Source organism: Zootermopsis nevadensis, unplaced genomic scaffold (genome assembly GCF_977971745.1).
Source record: "Zootermopsis nevadensis isolate Lab colony 2312 unplaced genomic scaffold, Znev_1.0 Znev_ptg000006l, whole genome shotgun sequence".
Taxonomy (NCBI): Eukaryota; Metazoa; Arthropoda; class Insecta; order Blattodea; family Termopsidae; genus Zootermopsis; species Zootermopsis nevadensis.
In genome coordinates, this window is record NW_028259138.1 from 2,166,027 (window position 1) to 2,193,610 (window position 27,584).

Below are 27,584 nucleotides of genomic sequence, written 5' to 3' on the forward strand. Positions count from 1 at the left end.
AGCATTACGTGTAAAATTTTAATTGAATTGCCGGTAGGCATAGGAGGAGGGATAATATTAAAAATGAACTTAGTGAAATACGTTTTGAAGATATAAACTGGATTAAATGTGATTCGTACGATGACGGTTATGGTTCTTTGCTTTCCATAACAGCAGGGAAAATCTTGATACATTTAATTAATAACCATGATCTGAAAGTAGGTCCTGTTCAGTGAGTTAGTTTGTCAACTTGATGTTATTTTAAACAATGTTCCACCTCACTTCAGTGTGTGCTTCTGGACATTATTGCTCCATACTCATTCTAATAACGGTCTGGTTTTTATTTTCAAGACTTTTGTCTTGGTGAATATGTTGCATTTTAACAGTCCTTCACTTAACACGGTTTTCATTTGATGTACGTTCATTAATTAATATAAGTCAGTTTTGGTAGGTAAAGAATATTATGTGGACGTTACAAGTATCATGGAATAGCAGGAATTGACGCAAAAGACAGAAGGCGTCATAACGAATATACGTCACTTAGTGTATCGCAAAAATAAAAGTAAAGTAGAGGGCCGATTATCTGTGATAATTGGGGGAAGCAGGGGCCTGGATAATCGAAGAACGCGGCTACCGCAAATTACATTTTATTAGAATTATCGTCATTAGTGTAAGCAAAATAGGAACGCATACATTTTTGTACTTTGAAATATAACGTAACTTGAAGAAGACGAAATTTTTGGTGTGCAAGAGGGGAGGGGAGTTAAAAAAGAATGAGGTGGTTTATGTATGGTGAAAGGGTAGAAACAGTAAATGAAATATGTTATTTGGGAGTGACCCTGGAAAGCACAGGAGGGTGGAATAAACATAAGGCTAAACTGGTGACAAAAGGGAAGCAGGCCTTGGTAGGTATAGATAAGTGCCTAGCAAGAATACCTGATATGAGAATAAAAATTTAAAAAAATGTATTCGAGGTGATATCTGAATCGAAACTGATGTATGGGGCTTAGAGGAGGGATGGAATGAAATTGATGTAATCCACGGGAGATTCTGCAAGAAAGTCCTAGGGATACCAAGGGTTGCAGCGAATGGGGTAGCAGATGTGGAATTGAGTAGAGACAGCAGGAGGGGCAAGGTTTTGGGGTTGGTTACAAAATTTTGTTTAAGGATTTTACAAATGGGTAAGTATGAATTAGTAAGAGGATGTTAGACTGGCAGAAAAGTAATTTTAAATTTTGAGGGTGGGGCAAAGAGGGTGAAAGAAGAATTAGTTAAAGTGGGGTTGAGTTAGCCTTCAAGATGATAATAAGTTGTACTAAAGATATGGGTGTCAGGAATGTAGGGAATTTCGTGTATAAAATAAGATGTAAATGCCTGAGTAAAGTTAGGAATTTAGAATTGGAATTGGTATAGAAGGTACAGTAGTAATAAGGAAAACGTATAGCAAATAAGCAGTGTTAATTGAGATAGCTATTTAAGGATTGTGGCCGCGAAAACCCGATGTTAGGCGACCACAGCTCACTGTATGGAGAACTCAAGCAAATAAATAAATTCATTCATTCATTCATTGAAACACTTATTCACAATGCAAAACACGGAAAAGTATTGAACATTCTTTCTTAAAGTAATTATATTAGAAAGCACATAATTTGTTTGATTTTTCTGTAGGCCAATTTTTTATGTACCAACGAATTTGTAAAAGGTCAACATAATCAACGTCATCTTGATTTTCCATGAAATAAAGTGATGTATCAGAAGCTGTGAGTGCTTCTTTGCAACTTCCAATACAAGACAGATGTACTACGAGGAAAAATTTAATTAGACATTAGAGACAGTCTGAGACCACGGATTATCCACCCCGCGGTTAATTGGGGCGCGGATAATCGAAACGCTACTGTACATGGCATAATGTATAGCTTTCTTACGAAAGTTTATCATGCGACTAGCAATAACGGGGCTACAAGACCGATCGTTACGCAGTGGATTTCTTGTTGATTTCGGGGTTATTTAACGATGCTATATCAACTAATCAACTGCATTGAGCCTAATCCATGTAAAGTTGCGAGTTTTCACAATCAGCCAAAGAAAAATTAGAAAAACATATGAACTGAATAGTAGCAGGTTAAAATAATATAATGCAAACGACCTCTTTCTGTTACATATGTCGTTTTATCACTAAATAATTATACCATTTTACCTAGTGACATATATCCTTGTTCGAAAAATAAAGATACCATCCCTAAGTAATGCCTATAGTTCATCTTCCACAGAGAAGTGCAAACAATTCCAAGTGAATCTGAAACAGACTGCAACTGATTTTAATTAACCTGTCCTACAGAGACTCTCCAATCTTCACAATTTTTATATCTCGTCCTCAGTGAATCCTTCCTAGTCCTTCGTAACAAACTACTTTTCACGTCATGGAGCTGTTAATCCCCCATAGCCTCCTATCTGGATGGCCACTCTTTGTGGGACGTTATTTGTCACCTAGTGAATTGCGAGAATGATTGTGTACGATGAAATGGAAGGCTTGGAACCGAACGTCGAGTTGTAGTGATTTATAAATTGTGGCTTTTATATCGGAAGGTCCCGAAATCAAATTTTGGTCGTGATAAGTTCTGTATTGTGGCATTCCTATAGTGTTTTTATTTGAGTAGAATTGGCGGCTGAGTCAGTTCTGCTCTTTCGGAGTGACCAGTCAGCGCAAAGCAGCTCTTGTCTCGTCACAAGTATCGGCAGCTGAACTGCGTTGTTGCAAGTTCCCACTTGTTTCTTATGTAGTGTTATAACCTTGTTTTCTAATGGAGAGGCGTGGATTTGTGTAGCCTAGGTCGGGAATTAATGCAGAGTATTCACAAGTTCTTGATTATTTGCACACAAATACATTTAACATAAGAATCCCCATTCACTGAATACCATTGTTCATAATGCTACAGTTGGCACCACTGTATTTTCGTCCCCCCCCCCCCCGTCCTTTTCCCTGATGTGATTGGCGAACGCTTCAGCAACCATTTCCACCGAAAAACAGTATAGTTAGGTTTTTCATGGTTCTTTCTTAGCCCCTCAAAGAAAATGTCGGAATAGAAACTTAATCGCTTCCGTCCACAACTTCAAATCCGTCATTCCATTAGATGCTATATAGACAATGCAGTTCAGAAATCCAAGAATGTACCAAGAAAATACGTAAAAGCTGTCGTCTATAGTACTTTAGGGGCAAATGGAGACGACAGAAAAACTGAAGAAAATACCTCACCAAGCGCTGTGACCCGATAGAGAATCCGACACACTCACGCAAGTCCACTGGTTTCAAATCCTGTTAATGGCTGACCACAACTTTTCTTCTGTGATGTAATTTAATAGTTTTGCGTCCTTTCAATGACATAACAGGATGTGAACATGCAATGGGGATGTCACATACGGCTGTTTGTCAGAGACTAGTCAACGGCTTTTAATTAAATTTAATATTAAGAGGGGTCTGTATCAAACGTCGGTTTAATTTATTTTGTTGCTTTACAAGATACTAAAATTGAACGTTATGAAATTTATAACAAAGGCATATCACACAAAACATTATTATAGGGCTCATATATCTTATTAAAATCTACAATTACTGTTTAAAACGTTTCTCGACACAGAGAATATTTAATGAGACACAAGGAATAACCACTGTAAGCAGTGTGATCAGTTTCGCAATCATGGGTTTCTGCCTGCAATAAATGTAGATCAAGACCTATGAGGCACACAAATTCCTGAAAAATTAAAGTGGAAAACATGTGTAGGCGTAGTAGATTTCAGGTTCTCACAATGAAACTGTCTGAGGCCCGTGTCTAATAAAATTTCGAAATATCAGTCAGGGTTACATTGAAACGTATACACGACAATGTGAATAAAACTTGCCGAGTGTAGCGGTTGAGTGATTATAACTCCTGATTTTTAGTTTGGAGGCCCCAGGTTCAAATCTCAAAAACCTGTTATCTTCATTGTGGCGTAAAAACATGTTCTCGACCTTTTCTGATTTACTGATCTACATCTTACGTACTTTACACTGTACAGCGCAAATAATTGTTAGAAAGTTAATAAAGTTATTATTAGTACATCCAGATGTCTGAACTTATGCACATAATACGTCTATCTTCTGTTTAAATTGAAGGGACGTAATAATTACACAGTATTTAAGATTCGAAATTACAAAAAATTGAGCACGACACAAATGATGTGGTTATAAAAAAAATTTAGTGGTACAGTTTTAATATTTTTAGTTGTGTTAAAATATACAGCACGATATTAATGCTGATCAGAATTTGTGGTCAGGCTGTTCAGTTTGATTACTTCTTGAAACTCCCTTTTCTAAATTTAGGAAAGTATTTTGTGCTTTCGATATTTTCAGAACATTGTAATGAAGAGATATTGATGGAAATTATATACACATAAAAATGGTATAGTACGAAAAAAGTAGAAAAGTCTAGTAGCGATGACGTACTACTAATATTGTATTAACACTCACCGAACAGCTGCATGAATGTTTCCTCCATTAGTTTCATTTTAGTCCCGATGAAAGTGATAAGGTTTGAAGTTCTGGAGCTGACAGCACAGGTTATTGCACGGCAGGACTTGGGCGAACTGAGCCGTTGAGTGTGTCTGTCTCAACTAGCGCGAACACAGCAGCTAGCCTCTGTGGTGGGTGGCATCTGCAGGAGGCGGGAGAAACACAGCGTCCTCGCGCAGCACAACAAAAGAGTGGAAACGTGTGGCCTGATCCGAAATGTGATAGCTATAGCAATTCCTCGTCAATTGCTATCTTTCGAGGCACTGTGTGTGATGTTACAGAAAAAATCGACATTGTCCTTACCAAGAGACGCGTATTTTTCTCGGGGCTGTTACAGCGTCCAAAACCAGTTTTAAAGCGTCGTCACCACTGCAGTAAACCGCTGTGTTTTCAGTAATGTGACCCACGCGGTTGATGTTTTCCGTTTTTTTTTTTAAATTTTCCATGGTTCATACTCAAGGTAGTTCTATATTGTTCTATATTCTGGAGATTTGAGCCTTGGCCCGAAGACAGATTCTCCAGACTGTGATTTTCGCGGTGTTCCTCAGTCTATTTAGCCAAACTACTGGAATAGTACTTATTCATTATTCTCAGTCATCCTATAATTCAACACTATAAAATCGATCAAGTTGATGAACGCCGTTAAATATCCATTGCATATACGTCACTGTTGCAAATCAAATCGCACTGCAGGTATCACGCTAAACCGCAAAACTCTGTACTTTGTTAAATTTCACATTGTGAAATGTTTCATATAAAAATACAGTTGTTTATGAATTCTCTACCTTATCCCATCTACTAATTTTTATCATCCATACAAGAGGAAACTCATAAAGTATAATTTGGGCTTCATCTATAGATATTAGATACAGTTATCGGTTTGCTTAAGCAACACTCCATGTAGAGGTATGAAGGAATGCCGGTACAGCTCACGTATTTTGACCTCGTCAGTATACTGGAATTGGTAGTCAGCTTCACGCTTTGACCTCTTTAACCCGGAGAAATGAGTTACTGTACTACACATTGAATACGAGGTTTGAATCGCCCGACAACTTCTACGGAGCCTCCAATACAAAATTACGTAAAAATCTGTCAGGCAGTTTGAGAAAGTAACATGCAGGCCGATAAACACGACCTCGTTTTTCGTTACTTGTGTATATTTCATCAGAGAACGCGTAAAAACAAATTGACCTTTTCCTGTAAGTACTGTATGTTACGCAATTTATTTATCATGCGTGATAGGATATCCTGATAGGGTGATTCTGTGTTTTGGTTGCCAAATTTTCGAGCTAATCAACACTTGTCCTTGGAGGAAGCTGTGTTCCTCTCCTTTAACTTAATGACGTGTGAGGGTTATTGTGAGATTAATTTTGATGGATTTGATTTGAGTCTTCTTACTTTTATCAGTCCAGACCACGCTAGCATGACATGAGGTAGTCATTGTGATAACAATACTTACACAACTTGCTAGGATTTCAAACTGTACTCAATAACACATGTAATAGGACAACATGGGGCTTAGCTGAAGTGCTTGTGTGCTAGTAGATAACGTATACACTCTTTACAAGCAGACCTGGGTTCGAGAACCTGTTATTTAAGGGTTTAGATAACCTTTAATAACTATAGTTTTTTAGCCTTTACAATTAAACTATGTGATTTGTTAACATTAAAGCAAGATTCCTGGAAATCTTACTGAAAAGGCAGTTAAGAGAAAATAATATTGAAAGCAAGTTCTGTGGAGGTCTTACGAGCCTACTTTATATTAAAATATTTCTGTCTATAATGCGAGGCCAGTGGGAGGTATAAAATAATTATTATACAATTTACAGACACATTTTAATTCAATGTTCAGTCTGTTCACGTTTTGCACTGTCGTCATATTTGTTGTTGTTTATATATAAAAATGTTTGTGATTCATCTCCATACAACATTTCATATGCTCGTTGGCCCCACAAAACCGGAAGTTAAATATATTTCCCGAACGTCCGTCATCTTGTTCTTTCATACTGTAAGAAAAACATTTCTCACGAATATTGCATATTTTGCCCATAGATATATTAGTACAAAAACATATCAGGGCCTATATTAAGTCAAGCTAGTTTTTCTTCCACCTCAGAAATTCCACGACCATCATACTGATATTAGGTCTGTTGATGGTAAATCGTAAATTGTAAGTACAGAGATGGGCTGGCCTCTAGTTGCAAAATTCGCCATTAGTTCAAAATTATTAGGGACGCACATGCTTGTAAACGCCTCCATTGAAGATGGCTGTCAACTGGGATGTTTTGCCATGTAGTCTGATAGATACTTACCAACATTTCAGAGGCAGCAAACACCAATGGAACTTCGGTAAATAGTATCTATCAAACTACACGGCAAAACAACCCAGAAAACATCCGTCTTCATACTCGCAGCCGTGATAGCCTGATATCTTACATGCGCCTCCATTATTTCTACATTTTGGATTTATCTATTTGAGATCAGCACTTGAAACATGCTTGCCGGCGAAGGATGTGTTGAACTTTGTCTGTCCACACATGTTTCTACTTTATCGGCATTATTTGTTTTAACACCACCTAACAGCCACTTATCCGTATTAATCGGTAAATAATATATTTATCATTGAACAAAAATTACTCATAAAATAAGCAAAATTCCAATATTCATTCTACTATTCGCAAGCACGAGACATACTGCGCGACTATCGACAGGTAACATTGCAACACCTGCGGCTAGAACTGAACAATAAATGCGATCGGCGGCTACATTACACTCAAAGAGAATAAACAACAGGCTACTACAGTGCGGCTACTAACAAAGTTAAACGCAGCTTTCACTTTCAGCTTCCCGGCAGAAACTGCACTGACTCACCGCCAAACGCCAGATGATTTTTCCGATGAGTCACGTATCACTCCATACAAACTGTACAACTAGTTTACTTATATTACAATAGTTGCTGTATGAGTCATCCCTGAAAATTCACATACATTCAATATTCTTAAAACCTACTAAATATGGTTTTGTAAAGAACTTGCCTTTATGCTCTGTTAAAAAACACAATATTTTGATTTATATTATATGATTAACTTCTATTTTTTACCACTGATGATGACCTCTTGAGGTCGAAACGCTTTTGGCATTAGTGGCATTCATTGTGTAAACACTTTTGTATATATTATATTGTTTACAGTTCGTCAGAAGAAAAGAGTCAACTGTACCGTTGTGAAATGACTGCAAAAATGTCCAGACATATGTTATGACTAATGGCTCTTTGTATTATTTAATACATGAAATTATTTTCCTTCTTGATTCATTCGCTGCATAAGTGACAGTTTTAATAACGAGAGGAAGTGGAGAAAAAAGATTGAAATGTGTGCCTTTATAGATAAAAATCTTTGGTTGAAGAGCTATTATTAAACTACTGGTAAGGATTAGTAGACCCAAATTAAGAGTGATGTTCAAAGAAAGGAATTCGTGAACTTCATGAAGTATGAAATTTCTCTATAAGCCTTTGGTTTTTCAGTTGGTCAACAATGCCCGGCCTGTATGGGTCCTAAAGATCTGTTACTGTGGCCATAAGTACCTGCTATTAGACCCTATCCTCGGGCAGTTTAATCCTGCCTTGCCATTCGCATCTTGTCTTAAGATCAATTTCAGTATTATGTCCGATGGGCACCTAGATATCCCAAGCTGCCTTCTCTGGTTAACAATAACACAACTTTCAAAACACTTTTATCAGTAACTAGCATTCCTTTACAATGTATTATCCTGGGGCTGAAAAGCTCCTGGCTAAATGCTAGTTAGTGATAAAGGTGGTTGGAAAGTTGTGTTACGGTTACATTCCACGATGCGGTGTGAAAGGTATGCAGGCTTTCCGACCAGAACTTTGTATGCATTTCTCAAAAACTCTTAAATTTTTTAGACTTAAATTGCAATTAGTAGGATTTGAGGTTTTCACGGCGATGAATCCGAAGATGGCTGTCTTCTGGGTTGTTGCACCGTATAATGTGATAGAAGTTTACGAACGTTTCAGAGGCCCTTGCTGCCTCCATCATCAGGGTGATAAATTGCAGATGTCATGGTAAGGTACTTATATAAACTTTACAGAGAAACTTCCTACAAAATGATGTTAAAAGCCAATGGTAGGTTTGTGTTGCTGCTTATAAATTAGGCTGTTTTTCTCAGTGTGTCTACGTCATGTTGTCACATAACTTCATGTGTAAGGTATCAAGAAGTTGCTGACATTATTATTTATCACTCTTTTAGTGCCTGACTTTATGAGATATGATTATTTACACACTAGCTACTTATATTCACTGTCATCAATCATTTGGACATAACCTACTTTTGAGTTCAGGGAATCGGTCAAATTATTTTAATGATATTTTCTTAACATTAAGATATAAACGACCCCCGATATGTTTCGAAATAGTAGACATTGTAGTTTTTAATCTGGGTTACTTGTAATTTTATTCTGCTATTCTGGGGTTTAGCGCTGTGTAGATTCGTCGATAGATACCAACGTTTCGGAGAAACCTGCCGAAGCCCTGAAGATGGATACAGCAAGTTTATCCGAAACGTTGACACCTACCAACAAGTCTACACGGCGCCGAATCCCAGAAGATTGTCCTCACCGCCGTGAAAACATAAAATCTTATATATTCATAACAAGCTTTTCATTATCATTATCACAAGAACATGCCATTGAATCCGATTGTGAGCCAGTTTGATCCACTCCGCACAAGATTACTTTATGATATTAACTTTTCATCTATGCTTATGTCTAAGTCGTCTCTTGCCTTCATATTTCTCGATTAAAAACTTTACGCAATTTTCTTAGCTCCCAGTAGCTCGTTCATAACAAATGTAAAACATCATTAGCATTGATCGTAATCTATTACAGATATAAATTTAGTGTTGCAAAGCTTATAACATTGCACAGATTCATAAATTACTTCTATTATGTTTTTTCAAATATTCTTATTCGCGATGTAGAAAAAATATCAAAGGGAAACTGTGGACCACTAATGCCAAGTTCGGTATCTCCTAAAGGGCCGCTTAAAAAGATGTTTGTTTCGGGGGTCATCACTTGGGCGGGGAAAGTCATTACCGCCTGTTTTTACTAATTCCAAGCTAAAGTTTTCATTTCTACATCTTTCACATGCACACAGAAATGTGAATTCTAATTCAACATACTTATACTTTTAACTTAAATTACAAAAGAGCGGTACATAGTAACTATTTGACATGAATTTGAAACTTTAAATTTATTAAAATTGTGACATTTTGGACCACATACCGCGTACAATTCGAGAAATGGGTCGGGCCGAGTCTGACATTCCCGATTTTGGCAATAATGAGTTCCATACATTATTTTAGGTCATGTACTAATTTCTTCATACGGTTTTCCATTTTCGTAGAACCCTGGTAATGGTCAATTTAAGCATCATGTTAAGTAGGGATTTAAATTTGACCATCATGAACCAATATTAATTTCACCCAACAAATGTTAGTGTAGAATTCCAATACCGAATTTCAAGGAATAATATTTCTGAGAAGAAACATGCAATATCACAGTACACCCTGATTTCATGTAGGCCTGCTTTGTGCAAAGGACACAAAGAATCGTTCCTTCTGACTTTAGTTGCGTGAAAGGAGAAGCAGTCTCACATTTATTTCGATAACACTACGGTGATTTGTGCCACAGAACACACTGCTACATTTTAATTATTCAAACCGACTGCAAGTGGGCGGAGGATAGACTATCAGAAATTGTTCTTTTGTTCTTTAAAACATATCACTCTGCAGATAAAAACTGGTCCAATGCCCGATAAAGAAAGTACCTAAGAGAGGTGAAGGTTTGTCACAAACACAGTCCTTCAAAGTACTGACGAACGTTGATAAGGAATTTGTATTCGATTTAATTATATTGGTTATTTAGGTAAAGTCAAAAATTAAAATTATATTAACATATCCTAATTTTTGGTAGTGCAGTCTTCTCGACTCCTGATGTAAGAGATATGACGCAATAACTCGGTCTTGTGAAACGTGGTAGTGGAATTGCCTCCCTACAGATGCACAGAATGTCTCAAAAAATAAATATACATTTTAATAAAGAAGACTGTCCATTACATAATTCAATACAGATCGATATTTCGTGTGTGCAGAAGCAATGGTTTTTGGCACATGGGGAACTGTTGCAGATGTTTAAAATGACCACCATTAATTTCTAGTCACAGTCGACAACAGCGAACTACTGAGTGACATACGTTCACCTCAATTCTGCTGGAATGTGTGCGCAAACACGCTGCCTTTGCTGCTCCAAATGTCGGCTATATGGTACTGACAAAATTGTGAGTAAATGAAAGAATCCTATCTTCAAATAGGTCGGAACTGTTCCTCCTCCATACAGTATCAGTAATCATTCTGAAATTAAACATTGCATACTGAAGAAATCTCATATCAGTTTGTTCAGTATCAAACCCTTTTCAGGCGTGTGAAAAGTTGTGCTGATTTATTCACCAGGTGTTGGCCCGTCTATTCGCATGCACAAACTCGCGAACGCATAAACGGATTTTAATGGAATTTGATATTGGGGAGGTTTACCAAAATGTATCGGTCCTTTATAATTTTTATTAAACTCATACGATAACGGGCACTTTACATGAAGACCTACATGCGTTTCTGCGCTCGCGAGTAAGTGGGTGAAAAATTGTAAAGTTAGCTTTGTTAGTATCTTTACTCTGTTTGCCGTGATTAACTTGGTTACTATAGTTACCTTGGTTATCACTGTTGCTATGTGCACTGAGCTTACTTTGGTTACCACAGTTACCTGCGGAATTCCCAGCAACCCAGACAAATCTGACGTCACTGGCTCAGTTTGAAGAGGGTAAGGTAAAGCTGGCGAATACGACAGAGTTGCTACGTAATGCGTACATTTCTTAACTTGTTTGTGACAAGAACGAAATACGATTTAAAAGCACTGGCTTTGCTCGGAATATCTTTGGTCTTGTTGTTCAGCTGCTTGTGAATTATCTGTTAGTGTCTTTGAAAATGCGCAAAGGAAGGGAGGAAGGAGTTACAGCATAAAAGAAAACATATAAAAATATAAAACAAAAACTGAAGATAAAATTCCGAGATGTGTACTTACGTTCCCATGACTGATACTGCCGAAATGATCGCTACATAGTGGACTACACTTACCTGAAACAAAAAGTCTTAAATTAGTTAATTTATCCCGTGACAGTGTGACGGTAGACTACAAATTTTCATTGTAATATCGATTTTATTTTCATTGCCGATTATGTCTGATAGAATCAACAAGCGTGATGCGTGTAACATGCATCGAAGTAACAAGAAACGGATACAAAATCTTGGTTGTAAAATCTCTGGGGATACTGGGAATGACCCGTTCTTCAAGTGCCTGAGCACTGCGGGTCCCAACTTTTCATTAGCTTGATCTATGGACATTTTGGTAGGACTCCTTGGTCGAGGGATCGGCCCGTCGCAAGGCCTCTACCTGTACACAGGACAGCACAACACAGAAAAACGCGGACAGACATCCATGGCTTGAGTGGGATTCAAACCCACGGTCCCAGCGACCAAGCGGCACAAGGTCCACGCCTCAGACCGCACGGCCACTGCGGACCCCTGGAAAATCCCAACATAATAAAACACTCTGTTTGATAAGATACAATTTAAAATCACCCATATTCTTTATACTCGACCTGTCTCATACTCATCTATTAGAAAATTGTCCCACAGAGTCCCAGAGAGATAATTTTCTGGCAATGGATTCGACCAAATTTCCTTTTAATGCTACGTTTACACGGCGAGGGTTTATAGAATACCGTTAGGGATTATGGACAAGTAACTGCATGTAAACGGTCCGGAGAGCAGGTATTTTCCTTAGTCTAAAGTTTAAACAAAAGAAAAGAAAGGGGAGCTAGCTGAAGTCAGCTGTCGTCGTGTAAACCATACAGCGATTGAGCCAGTGACCACACTAAACTCTTCAACACAGCTGAACTTTTATTCACTCTCGCAAGAGCAGAAATGGAGGACGCAAGGAGAACGAAGATGTGGACTGCCGAAGAAACGAAACGTTTGATTGAGGAGTACGAATCGGCAACGTGTCCATGGAATGCTTTTGAAAATTCGTACAGAGACAAGGTTATAAAAATGGAATTAAATTAAAATTACTGCAGCTGCCGCAACACGTTGTTCGTCTGCCATTCCGAACACACTGACCTGTGGCGGCTCTCAGTTCATTGTCATCTCCACGTAGTGTTCTGCTATGTCTCACTATAGCCACTCTCAGTGCCTCGCCGTGTAAACTGTCGTGAGAGAAGCGCGACATTTAGAGATATATTTCGCTCAATTGAGAGAACCTCTCAGGCCGACAGTAACAACATTCTCTCAACGTCTAAACACCCTCCGATACCTCTCTCCATATACCTGAACTTGGACCGACTGCCGCTCTCAACTCTCGCCGTGTAAACATAGCATTACGCTCGTTTGTATCACCACGTTTAACTGTCATACAAAATTCTCGTACTCAGCTACCAGCAGCGTACATAACTACATATCCCATAAGAGATGAGTTTTCTTCAGTGCTGACTCGACAAATTTTCCTGCGCAGACAAAATGAATCGGTCTGCATAGAATATTTGCACTGTACCTAGCAAGTAGAAATCTTCAACAGGCTCTTGTAGCCCTGGTTACACAATCACTGTTACCAGGTGCCGGTACTTCACAGATTCTGTCACGCACATTTGTTGAGTGATTGTCTTAGACTGTAAGCTGACAGTGAAGGGACAGTAGGTTCAAGGTAACAATTTGTATTCATATCCAAATATTAATAGATAATCAAATCAATGAGGATAAGATGGGCGCAGAATGTAGTACGGATGTGGAAATGAGAAAATCGTTCAAAATTGTTGTAAAGCCAGAATGTAAGAGACCTATTGGAAGACATGGGCGAAGACGGGACAATAATATGAATGAACCCTAAGGAAACGGCATAAGGGTGTGGACTGGATTCATTTGACTAAGGATAGGGCCGTCGGCAGACTGTTGTGACCTTGGTGATGAACTTACGGTAATTTTTTGACTAGATGAGCAACTGTTGCTTGTAAAATAGGAATCTGCTCTATGGCAGTGGTATTCAACCTGGGGTACGCGTAGCCCCGGGGGTACGCGAAGACATCTTAGGGGGTACGTGATATTTAAAAAAAAAAAAAAAATTATGATATACACTGAATAATCAGTAATGTAATTTATTTAATTTATTTTAGATGTAGATTATATACTATGTACAACTTGAATTATACACCAACAACTTTGGGGGTACAAAGTTGAAGAGAAATTATACCTGGGGGTACGTGAACAAAAAAGGTTCAATACCACTGCTCTAAGGTATTAGTAAGTAGGCCTGTGATGTTTATACTGTACAATGTGGGACAGAATAGGATTCTCGGAAAACCCAGTCTTGTTTAGTGGTCCTTGCATCAGAAAAAGTTGGGGACGACTGATGTAGACAGAGTAAAGAGCCTGCAGTTATAAAAGAAAAGACGCTGGAATTGATCGTCAAAACCGGTACAGGTAGCTGCCTTTTGCGTAAAGATAAGGAATAGGAAAACAATCGACTTTTATTTCATTGCTCAGGTCGGGCGATTTTCTTTTCACAAACCGTGAATTTTAAGCTTTGAACGCTGACGTGATTTGGTTGAATTTGTTTTTGCCATGCATGACTCCTCAAAGAAAGGATTGATATTTTTTGTAGGTATAAGACAAGGGGATAAAGGTACGATCTCCAAAATTAATGAAAAGGAAAAAATAAGTTCCGCTACAAAGTTTTTCAACTAATATTCCGTGACATTTTGAATTCAAATTGGTTTTTGCAGTTTCTTAATCTTTTTCGGTGCAATTCATCTTACTGGCATGTGCTGCTTCTTTTTGTTGCATACAAATTTTCAATAATGCCTCGATTGTTGTGTCATGTGTCATGAGATACTGAATTGTATTTTGGTGTGCCCCCACATTATGAAGGTGCAAAAACCTCTCTTGGCTCTCACAGACGGCGAAACGACTGTTGAAAACAGGATTTGATTGTGAAACGTCGGTAAACTTCTACCAGACCACACGGCGCAACATACCAGAAGACAGCCATCTTAGTTGATTTTTCTTTGTTTCGTCAGAGATATGAATTATGGCATGAGTTTTCTGTATGAAAAAGGCGCAGCAAGCTTTCATTTAAGACTAAATACAATTTAACATTCTCTCCCTTTGAATTTTCACAACAAACAGTGCTTTTAGTTTAGTTGGAAGGTTGGTGGAAAACATTAAGTTAAATGTTCGTGCTGTGGGTTGTGAGGATGTAACCGGCTCGGAATAATTTCTGTTGGCTTAAATTAACGATCTGAGCCTTCGGGTTATACAGCAGTGTAATTCATATTAATAAATACAAAAAATAATGTCAATAGGTTACAAATGGATATTCATCTTTTTTTCAACGCATGCAGAAGGCCGTGTTCACAAGGACGCGTGACGCATTCTGTTTGCATTGCCCGCGAGGCTTCTAGGGGGCTGAGAGATGAGGTCACCAAGTACCTGGCGACATTTCGACAGCTATTATATCCATTGTAATGGTTGAAGTTGATGCAATATTTGTATTCGCTAAGGACTGACCGTTGACCGGGAGGGGAACCGTCATCATAGCCAACTAATATCTATCACCAAAATACGTCTTTACAGAACACACAACCTTTATCCTGGAAAAGGAACAAACAGGAAATTAGATACGGACTTAATGTCGACCTACTGTGCTTGGAACTTCTAATTCACCTCAGAGAAAGTAATATTCTTCTAATCATTTGTGCATATTGGCCAAGGCTAGTTTCTGGAAGCAAAATAAAATCATAATGTACTTAAACGTACTTATGACGGGGATGTCTGTCTTCTGGATTGTAGCACCGTGTAGTCTGGTAGAAGTTTACCGATTGTTTAGAGGTACGTTCTGCCCCCATCACGAGGATGATGAGGCAGAAAGTACCTCTGACACGTAAGTAAACTTCTACCAGACTACACGGCGCAACAACCCATAAGGCAGACATACTCGCCAGTAAGAGAACCTGAAAATGCTCTTATAACGGAATCTACAGTAAAGACTTTGAATAAAATGTCATTGTACGGTAGAACCGGTGTAATTTATCAAATTCACAAAATGATGTTGCATATGCATTGTTACTGAACAGTACAACGTTTTGTCTATCCCACTTCCCTTTCTCCCGTGTGAACTTGCGTAGCTCAGTCAATATGGTGATTGGCTACGGACTGGACGACCGGGATTCGATCCCTGACGGGGGCAGAGGATTTTCCCTCTAGCCTCTGCGTCCAGACCGATTCTGGGGCCCTCCCAGCCTCCTATCCAATGGATACCGGAGTCCTTTCCCGGGGGTAAATCGCGGCTGGGGCCTGATGCTGACCACTCACCCCCATCTGGTGCCGAGGTCAAGAATGAGTAGGAGCTATACCTCTCTCCCCCCAAGTAACCTACATGGCGTATAGTGGGGCAACTTTTTCCTTTCTCCCGTTGTTAATTTCACTTTTTCGAATAGTAAAGTTTATTGTGCATAACTTATATTTCTCGAAGGTCGAGTTTAATTCATTCACATATTTTACAGGAATGTTCATTCTCACATAAGTCCAGGTCGGAACAAAATCACGTCAACAAAGCAATAAATACGTAATTATAAACTATTTTTCGTTAAAACATTGTCTTATCGGAATCAGTGTGAAAACTTTCCGTTTATTAGCGGTACCTCTACGTTAATTTTTATGTTTTGTTCACGGGACAACATAAAATTTCCAATGAATCCAGGCAGATTAGTTCAACTAGCTCAGAATTACATTTTTGGCATGTTGCTCCGCTCCCCGCACCTCACACGGAACATTCCGGAAGCAAGACATCTTGCTCCCCTTCACGGATGTTTGTTGCCATTACTTATTGGCGTAGATATCAGCCCATTTGTAAATATTCAGAAACAGTTCTGGTGAGTACTATTATTGGGTCTGTTGTAAATATAACATTTCTTAATTTAAAGTCTATTTTTTAAAATTAGAATGTGGTTTAAAACCACAAATCCTTCGCTGTAGTTATACAGGCTGCTTAAAAATCTATAACTAACTCGCAGATTTCTGTCTTCTGGGTTGTTGCGCTGTGTAGTGTGGTAAACATCTACCATATTACACAGCGCAACAACCCAGAAGAAAGAAAGCTTCATACTCACAGCTGTGAAAACCTCAGATCATACATATAACTAACTCCATGGTAGCAGAACCCGCAGGTTCAACACCGACAAAACCAAAGCCCGCCTGCGGCCACGATCCTGAGCCAACTCCATCCCACCTCCCTAGATCCATCTTGATGTTATCCTCCCATCTCCTTCTTGGTCTACCCAGTGGTCGTTTTCCAGAAGGATTCCCTACAAAAATCCTGTATGCACCCCTTGCCGCCGCCCCCATGCGTGCTACATGTCCAGCGCATCGGAGTCCCCTAGATTTCATTATCCTCACTGTGCTAGGTGACCCGTACAATACACGCAGCTCCTCGTTATGCATTGTTTGGTATGTGCAGAAGTAATGGTCTAGGCACGTGGGGAACTATCGCGGACGTTGAGATTGGCTACAGGTAAGTTCTAGGCACTGTTAAAAGCACCGAACAGCTGATTGACACACGTTCACTAAGATTTCTGCTGGGACGGCTGCGTAACATGGTTCAGTTTCATGTTGTAGTTCTTGGAGTGTTGCTGGTTTTGTACCGTATACCGAGTCCTTCAGGCGATTCCACAGGTGGGTAGAAGACAAGTGAAGTTAAATCAGAGTAACGTCGAGGGTTCTGTACACTTTCTCTGCGGCTGAGAAAGATATTTGAACGTAAGAAAGATGAAGGATCAACGGATTCGAGGAAATTACTCAACGAGGAGAGTGTCAGTCTACTTTAATGTGTGTTTTCTTTGCCATGAAATCCTTTCTTAACAAGTCATAATACGCAATACATGTTGTGAAATCTATTTTACCTGACAATTTGTCCTTGACTTTACTTTCTGTCTCCTTCGTATTATTCTCTTTTCCTGGTCCATAATCCTCAGACCTAAAATGTTTTCGAATTGTAACAGACATCGAAAGAAAACTAAAAAGAACATATCAGTTATCAGACTGAAAAAAAACTGCAAAACAAACAGAAAAATATGGCGAATATCATTGCATTATGCAGTATTAATTTGCTTGTAAAATCGGACTGTCGATTCGTTACATGTACCTCCATTTCCTGACCGGCTGTGCAGTGGCTAGAAAGGGTTGTCCTCTAAAGTAAACCGACCGGGGCGTGAAGTAGAGTCACCTTCATCTCGTGCCGAGGTTAACAATGCGTGGACACGCCTACTTTTATGTACTCATTTGGTTTAGCGCTTTGTATTTTGAACAAAAATTGTTAAATAACTTAATGTAACGCAGAAAGGTCAGCGATCCACAATCTCGGAGCCACTCCTAGATGGAGCTGTGTCTGTCTTGAGGTGTTTATAAGGATATGTTTACAGAGGTAACACGCTTTGTATTTGCAATTAGCTTCCCTTATCATTTGAATCGCGACAACAGTCTTCATTTGAATGGTTCTGCTGCCAGTTTTGATAATAACCTCCCATAGCATCTCAAGTGTTTTTGTCGGGCTGAATTCAGATAACTTTTTGTATACATTTAATAATAGTGATAGGAGTAAGATCTGGTTCATATCATCGGTTTGTGTTGTCTGTTAATTTCTTGCTGCGTTTATACTTTATCCCTTTTCCACATTAACCATTTTTATCTATTTATTTTATCTTTCTGTTACTCGTGTCATATCATGTCATTAAGTAAGCACTGTAATTTCTAAAATGTTAATTTGTTTCACTTGTATGAACTGTGATACTCTTTGAAACGAACTATATAAACAGAATAATATATAAATAAGTATGAAGATCAACTATGATTATACTTTATGTATGCTTTTTATATTCAGACATGAATACACATTACAGCGATTTCAGGTTCTTAGAGCGAATATGCACATGGACTGTCTTCTGGGATATTGCGCCGTGTAGTTAGGTAGAAATTTACCGACGATTCAGATGTGTTTGCTGCCTCTAAAATGTTGGTACATGTTTACCAGATTACGCGGCGGAATATCCCAAAAGATAGTCGTCTTCACGCCTTATAGTATTATGTATGATTGGTATGAGGCGAGCATTTTATTGTGCCGTCACGTGGAGAAAGTTGAGAAACTGCGATAGAAAGCCACAGCAATCAACATATTGATATTTGATAGAGATAAATCAAGCACGCAACTTAGATTATAACCAATAATTTAAAATCTGTCAGCTTGATACTAATCACTATCTGCATGCTCCAATTAGAGCATGGAAACAAATCGAAAAAGACCCTCTTTTTGATGATGAATACAGAATTGTTAACTTGATCCTTCAAGATGATGTCTTTTAGGTTTTAATGGATCTGCATGGGTGATGCATCTTTTCCAGGGTTGTTCTAATATTTGGTCTGTGTTTGAGTATTTTGTAAAATTTGCGTGATTCCGATAGAGGACACAGCTTTCAATTATGAAGGATGTCTGCGAATGCAGAATGTCCCAAAAAGATGTATGCACATACACAATATTAACCTTGCTATCGATATCCTTGTGCTGTGTTTACAAGGGGAACCTAGTGTGGTCTACACATAACAGATGGCACCGCAATATCTTTGTCCATGATTCAGATACGCAAAATGGCGGAGGGTCGATTGAGTCATTCGTTAATTGTGTGAATACATCTTTTTGGGGCATGCTGTCTGTCGAATTAAGTGGCAGTCAGCATTCAAGGAGTGGTCATGCAGCTTTGGGGTTGCGCGTGGGGTTGACCACCCCAAGCATAGAAATTAACATGTGACAAGAGGCAACGGAGCTGGACCGATTTTAGAGAAATGCGGTGTGACGGTCGGGACTGTATTCAAGTGGCTCAGGTTAAGGTGCAATTGAGCACAATGACGAATATTCGGTTTCCATAAAACGGGGAATTTCTTGACCAGCTAACCGACTGACATTTTAAAAAAAAATACCTTGTTGCTAGGAGTGAAGTGAATTGCAACAGAATCTTAAGATAAATACCGACGCTCTGAAAACTAGAAAAGTTTTGTAGCATCAAATAAGGTAGGCCTAATCATAAACGGCGATGAGTTCAGAAATTTGAAGTGGTGGTCTGATCTGTTTGATTTATAATCCAGTGTTTCGGGGGTGGTGGATGAGCAGAACTGTAAAACGTGCGGCTAGCGATGCTGTCTCATTTGGCAGCCATATTGTAATATAAAAGTGTTGACAGACTTTCTGAAAACTGCAATAATTTTTTCATACATCATTATTATAATTTCGAATAAAGTTATAAAATTATTATGCATAGACCCTTGACCTATCTGCCTCGATTTTATTGCTAGTATTAACTGAATTGTATTAAAATTTAAGTTAAATAAATAAGTAACTGATGTAAGTTAATTACACCAATCACAGTTAATCACATCATTCATAACGCGGTTTACATGAATTCCGTCCTTGGGATAGTCTATTTCCATTTGTCTGATGCCGTGGTCCGGTTCAAAACGTCAAATAACAGAATTGTTTCTGGACCATTCAGACCTGGAGTAAGGAAAAGATGCAGTATATTCCCGTGTTGCCAGGGTCCGGCACAAACTGATGGTGTGTCAGACGTCCGCGGTCCACTGAGCTCGAATTAGATAAGAGCAGCAAGAATGAGTCAACTTGGGAAGGGAAGCTGAAGATACTTATACCTAAATGTAATCTCTTGATACTTATCATGTATTTGTGGGTTTATCCGAGCTTTACAATAGATTGGGAAAGCTTGGCATTTGTGACCTTCGCTCATTCTGAACACGATGGTCATGGCATGGCAACTACATGCATACACGATGATCTTTGACTCCTGCATTCTCTATTGCGGTAATTATAATAAATTTGTTTCCAGTTTACAAATTTTTATGAATCTCTGTGTGAACATAACTCACTAAAATACGCCTTAACTTCGAACTTTTAAACTCCTTACCGTCACTAATAACATGGCGACTGTGAGAACCTCTGAGGCAGAAGCGACCCTGACATCAGGGGTCCTTGCATTTTGGGGCCGAAATACGACAGCAAAGTGAGTGGCTACGGATGGGAGGACTTAGGTTTGATTCATTGCAGGAACAAGGACTTTGTCCAGACCAACTCTGGGACTCACCCAGACCCAGCGTCCTACTCATGGGCACTCTAAGCTACTGACAGCGTCGACAATGAAACTACAAATAAATAAATACATTCCAGGCCGTAATAAGGAGGTGGTATCTATTCTTGCTGTCTGTTCACATATTTTATCTCAAAAATGTTAACCGAGTTTCGGTGAAGTTTGCTAGGTCTGCACTAATAATTGTCGTTATGGAATTAGTATCGGTTTAGATGAAATTATAATAATTCTGAAGTTTGTCATGTAGGGAAGTGGCATGTCTCCTGTCCTTCATGATATGTTTGTCAACACGCGTTGTTGCTCAATGTTTTTTAAACAACTCATTACATTTATAGGAATAATTCCGTCATTCCATTTCAAGTCTACAAAATTGTTAATTTTATCCAGTTAAAACCAGTGGAACAGATTATACAACAAAGCTCACGCTTGTATATTACAACTTATGATAAAACAAAATATTCTTGAAGAGTGTGATCATGTCAATTTATATTCTAAAACGAGAAAAAAGTGCATAACGTTTGTATTTCTGCCAAGTCGATAAGATCACGCCAGAATCGCCTGGACGATCTGACCCGCGAGAGGTCAGTCTGGCATGCGGCTGGCACGCAAGAACTCGGTGCCCGCATCTGTATTCTGTATTCAGATGCGTCCGGGGCACTATTCCGCCACTGCATTGCCATTGGGGACTGTGATCTGGTTTCAGCCTGAGAGTCACATGTGCGATCTTGGGCCGTGTTATAGCTCATGAGGTTAGTCACCAGCTTCATACCGCGAAGACATGAGTTCAGTCCCAGATATTCAGTGTTGAGGTATGTGGTACAAATGGACTAAGCCTCACTCCACTCCTATCGTTAATAATTAGGTGTCCTTTTCACGCTGTTTCATATTCAGGTGTTCTGGTTACTGTGTCGAGATCCGTGAGAAGGCGGTGGCCATGGGAAGAGCTAACCAGCAGGTCCCATCCAGGCGTCGTTTGAAACGTGTTTCGCTTTTCATTGCTTGATCCTTGGGTTACAAAATCTTCTCAGGAGATGGGCCGCTCAAAACTGACGCTAGCGATCGCCCAGTATTAAATGATTAAGAAGATTTCTGTCTTCTGAAACGTTGGTAAACATCTACCATACTACACAGCGCAACAACCCAGAAGACAGAAATCTTCATACTCACCGCTGTGAAAACCTCAAATCATGCACATTATATGATTCTTGGGCTACTCTAAGACGCGTTTTATGATGTATGGTTAATGCAGCGTCGAGTAGATTGCGGCATATTCTTAGCTTAATATCTGATCATCTACATGAACATACTGAAAAGAACACAATAATGTTATGTTAGATAGCCAGTTTGCTGAACGAAATTAGAAACCATGGCTTCCCAATTACCAACTAGGAATGTTAACCAACTCAGTTGTTTTGTTCGGTATTTTGCTGTTTCGTTAGTTCATATATAGGTCTACATGTTGAAGGTAGGAGACGGATCTTAGTAGAAATCCGCGTTTTCTTTTTTATATTTGAGCTATCGATAGCGTAACTCGTCTTCTGATGATGATAGCTCGACTGTTAACTGAACAGCAACATAATAACGCTGAAACAACAACTAAAATGAGGTTTCTGAGGACTGTCTCGTTATATAAATGAAATAATGTAAAATAATTAAACGGCTATTTGCCATCGTACTTAATGACAGTCGGCCAAACTTCTCAGGCTACATCCTGTGAAAGAGAAATACGGCAAAATAAAATTCCTTAGATAAGATTAGTGAAAACCAAAGATGAAGCGGGCCCGCCATATAAAATTTGGAAAGATCACTTCTGAGAAAATCGCTTTCAGTCAAGTCCGCGGGTATGAAACTGCTTACGTCAATATTTGTTCATAATTACTAATACAGAGTTTAATCCATTTTATTTTCGCGTACACATCATATACAGAGTCATTTAATACAAAATAAATCATTGCTCCAAGTATAAGTACCGGGTCTGCATTTTATGAGGCTGCGGTCGTGCTTGCATTGCGTGGTCGGCCGGCACTCTGTTGATGTGGGCGGGAGTTGTGCGCGTTCTTCCGGTGGGTGACCTGCGAATGAGTTTCAGTGCCGCTAGTAACAGCGAACTACGAATATTACTCGTCACTAATACATGTTATTACAGTAATTATTCTTACCTTAAATCACAAAATATGTTCTAAGTGACTTCCTTGTGCTTGCAGGCAAGCTTTACATCTCGTTAATCGAAATACTCGAAGAAGCTCTTCTTGGGAAATTGCCGAATATTTTCTTTAAGTGCTTCTGCAGTGTGCGGATAAATTGTGAACGTTACGTAAATTTAATAGTTAGACTCTTTTCCCAAGAAATGACCGATGAAGAAAAGACTTACAGTTTCTTCATGCAAGACAATGCTAAGGCTCACACAGCTGACCGGTCGATGTTAGCATTGAGAAGTGCTTGGTGAACAAGTTATCGATCAGTGGCCTCCGCGTTCCCCAGACTTAAACCCGTGCGATTTTTCCTGTGGGGCATGCTGAAAAACAAAGTTTATGTAAACAATCCGCACACTGCAGAAGCACTTAAAGAAAATATTCGGCAATTTCCCAAGAAGAGCTTCGTCGAGTATTTAGAAACATGTTAACGAGATGTGAAGTTGTCTGCAAGCACAAGTAAGTCACTTTGAACATATTTTGCGATTTAAAGTAAGAACAATTAATGTAATAACATGTATTAGTCACGAGAAATATTCGTAGTTCACTGTTACTAGCGGCACTGAAACTAATTCACCGGTCACCCACCGGAAGAACGCGCACAACTCCCTCCCACTTCAACAGAGTGCCGGCCGACCACGCAATGCAAGCACGACCGCAGCCTCATAAATTGTAGACCCGGTATTTGCTGTACCTACAAATGAGTATCATACGAGTAGATCAGAAGAGGCAAACTTTACATTCGGTTTAATGCATGCCCCATCACTCTGAGAACAACAAATAGAATTTCAGACATTGTATCCCAATTAATGATGTTATACATATCGTCTGGTAAAATTATTAAGTATGTTTAGTCCTTGCAGACAATTGATAACTATTTAACCAATCAAAACTCTTGATGTTCAGTGATTATCTGCTGTAATATATGCATATATTTTATATGAACAATTTTTGAAAAATTAAATTGTGTTTCACCTTCATATGAAATAGGGGTTTTACTAGGCCTATACGGACCAAAATTATATTCGCCTTACGTCTTACTGCTGAATCATAATACCAAATCTAATCAAATCCGTTGAGTATTTTGAGTACGAACATGTAAATGTGAACGCATACATACACACACACACACAATTTTCGCATTGTTTGTGAAAACCTGAAAGTAAGGAGTCAGTTGAGAGATCTAGCCGCAGATGCGACTTTAATAGCGAAGTGGATCTTTGAAACGTGTAGTCTGAAGTTGCGGACGAAGTTCATCTGGCTCAGGGTAGGGTTCAGTGGCCGTCTCCTTTCAACACGGTAATTGACATTCGCGTTCCATATAAAATTGAGAATTTCTTGACCATCTGAGTAATTATCGGCTACTCAGATAAGAATTCTGCGCCATAAGCTAGTTATAAATTAAAAATATGGCAACGATGCGAAACCGTGAAGTTGTATATAGAAGATTTGACATATCGGAATTTTCAGTATTATCATTAAAAATATTATACAGAATTGGACTACCAAATGTTGTAATTATTAATCGATTATTACTGTAACCCACAACATACAGGCTTACACTGAAGAATTATAACAGCGTCATTAGTTCTTCCCAGCACATTTCGTTAGTCTACACCAGGGTGATCCGACGTTTTAATTACCTCAAGGCCAAGAACAGTTTTCCCGTTGGACCCAAATGCTACATAAACTCCTTTCGGCACTACTTTTGAAAAAAAAAAAAATAGCCAACTTTCAATATCATTAACAATGCTTATTCAGAAATGGTAAATTATCACAGTATATATTCAAATATAAATATTATTTAAATGTGCACAAAATAGTGTAGAGTAACATATTTTAAGTGTGCTCCTGCAACAACTTGTACCTGACACATTTCTGCCTGGAAAGCTTGCGTTTTACGGTAGGGGTTTGAAGTCGGTACCATGTGTGCCTTATGTCCGACAAGCAGCAGACAAGATACGAATAATGATTTTTTAATTTTGGAGGCTTTTTTAGTAAATTAGCCTGTAGTAACTAGTAACAAATTAAACAATTATTTCGCGGTGCTGGTTACAAGATGTCTAAGGCCGGATGTGTCCCGCGGGCCGCCAGTTTGATCACGCTGCTCCACACTTGTGAACAGAATGCATAAATAATGGCTTATATATCATATTGTGATGATTGCTTGACGTCAGGCGAAAAGAGTCTGAGTTTTCTCTCGTGCTCTTAGATTTTCTCTGGCTGTACATGAACGAAGAAGTTGAACCGTTATGGCAAATTATCAGCGAAAACAGCTTGGAATGTGTCTAACAGAAGATAATGGCTACATTTCGTCTCAGCTTTAGGCTTCTGTTTATTGAGTGTGATAAGGGATATGAGTACTGATAAAGAGACAACTGTGGTACAAGTGGAGAAGGAAAGTGTTAACTATAAATTTTCTCTGTAGAATTTGAAGTTTTCACGGCGGTGAGTCTGAAGATGGCCCTGATGATGAAGGGAGCCCTGATGATGGAGGCAGCAAGGACCTCTGAAACGTCGGTAAACTTCTACCAGACTACACGGCGCAACAACTCTGAAGACAGCCACCATCTATAAATATTCTTATGTTTCACAATTTTAGTACTTGCGTTTGCTATTAATATATTTAAAAACAGAGGTAACTGATCACAATTATATTATTTATGACATTAAGAACACTAATATGGATGTCTTCGAAAATGTTGGGTCGTGTATTCTGATAAATATTTACCGATTTTTCGGAGGAGGTTACTCTCTCCTTCATGAGTTGAAGAGAATATTTGGATGTAAGAATGGGAAAGTAACAGGTGGAGAAATGAGGAACATCGTTATCTGTACTCTTCATATAACACGGTTAGGATGATTAGATCAAGATGAGAAATGGCGGAACATGTAGCATACACGGGGTATGAGAATGCGTATAAAGTTCTTGTCTGGAAAACCGAAGGGAAGAGAAAATATGTTTGGACAGGCGTCCACTGGCTCGGAATAGAGTCCAGTGGTGCGTCATTGTGAACATGGTAATGGATCTCCGTGTTCCATAAGAGGTGATGAATTTCTTGACCAGATGAGAAACGCTAAGCTTTTCGTGGAGGATTCTGCTCTATGAAATTAGTGTTGTTTTGTTTATTATCAACATTAATTAATTAATTACTTTAGTTTCAGTGATTCATAATTTCTATGTTCCATTAAAGTATGTGGCAAATATTTGTAGAGTGGTTCGTAGTCCTATAACTGACCCATATGTAGGCCAGTTCATGAAATATTTATTTTGCTATTGTCATATGTATGTATTTAGCCCCAGCAATGTTTTGGTATTGTTGGTATTAGTTTTTTCATCATGTCAGATCTAAACTGGCTTTTACTATAGATCCTACGTGTGTTTATAACTTTGTCAAAAATGCATTGGAGCTCTTGTGATATTTCCTGTATCCAGCAGAATTACATTATGTATGGCAAGAAGCAATTTCTTAAATTATAATTTTTATTATGTACCAAGATGTGCAGGATTTATCTTACTGATGTGTAAAACTTTGGCTTTCGGGGACGAGACGAGTCGAATATTGAAAGTTATACAACGTTTCGGTAGACACTGCAGTTGCCATCTTCATGGTGACTGTGATGGCGGCTGCCTACTGCCTGATATATACCTATAAGGCTTCCAAAAAACGCCCAACCAACATATTCAACCCCAAAGGTACAACTGCAGTTTGCTTAAACGTTGGATAATTTTCGACATTCGACGTGAATGATCACAAAAAGTCGAAAATTTACATCGAACTCTAGCCGCGAAAACCTTAGGACAATAATTATTACTGATTTTACAGTTTGTCTGATTTTCATTACTACATCAGTATTCTTGAGGTCATCTCATTCAGGCGACATGAGAAATTTAACTCCACATTTAAGTACCGTGATAGATACTTTTGTGACAATGCTTGTCCCCTATTGCTTCTTAGGGTGTATGCACTTACGTTGCGAAAACCTACAGCCCGGTGTCGTTTTGTTGAGAAGTGTCAAAACAGGAAAATGTTACTTAATACAGTCAATTTTATTTGCCTCTAACATGAATGATAAAGCCACCCTACGAACTAAACCAGTTTTGTTTATCTGTAGTATTGAACCTATTTAGACAAATGGCGTAACTCGGGCTGCACACACATGACGCTGCTAGCAGCTGATGATGATGATGTCACGTGGTAATAGTTTTTGAAGGCTATAAAATATCAACCTTCCATTCTATGTGTAGAAATCGCTGTAAGACCTGATACGGATTCTTATCAGCTTTGTATAAAATCTAAAGAAATGTGTTTGACAAACTGATAAATTCTGCTAGAGATTGCACAAATATATTAAACAAAGGTTCATATCATTTTATATTCCATACGTAGAATTTTCGAAAAGGGGGAATTCCAGTTTGCAAAGTGTACCAATGTTACTTGTGTTCTGATTTGTACCGAAGCGTCACAGAAGCCTAAGGGAGATTAAATAATTTAGGAAGTTTAGGATTCTGCACAATAATGTCAATTAATAATACTGGGATAACGA

General features: G+C 38.7%; 2 protein-coding genes and 1 long non-coding RNA gene across 6 annotated transcripts in view; 1 reads left to right on the forward strand and 2 right to left on the reverse strand.

Moving 5' to 3' along the window:
* The window catches only part of Psf3 (DNA replication complex GINS protein Psf3), a 121,160-nt gene that overhangs the window by 72,588 nt on the left and 20,988 nt on the right, over positions 1 to 27,584 (forward strand). The gene's annotated exons all lie outside the window — the stretch shown is intronic.
* Hnf4 (Hepatocyte nuclear factor 4) overlaps positions 1 to 27,584 on the reverse strand; it is a 113,009-nt gene that overhangs the window by 64,496 nt on the left and 20,929 nt on the right. For 2 of the 4 annotated variants that reach the window (XM_087343536.1, XM_087343535.1), the window contains exon 1: positions 4,484 to 5,164. The exons of the other annotated variants lie outside the window; for them this stretch is intronic. In XM_087343536.1, the coding sequence (XP_087199662.1) occupies positions 4,484 to 4,520 (37 nt within the window). In that variant the 5' untranslated portion in view covers positions 4,521 to 5,164. Of the gene's footprint in view, positions 1 to 4,483; positions 5,165 to 27,584 lie in introns of those variants that run through there. 4 annotated transcript variants of the gene reach the window in all.
* On the reverse strand, positions 22,729 to 26,044 carry LOC110832357 (uncharacterized). The gene is made up of 2 exons (XR_002543901.2): positions 24,904 to 26,044; positions 22,729 to 22,916 (listed from the first exon to the last, which is right to left on the reverse strand). It is a non-coding gene; the product is annotated as an uncharacterized LOC110832357 (long non-coding RNA).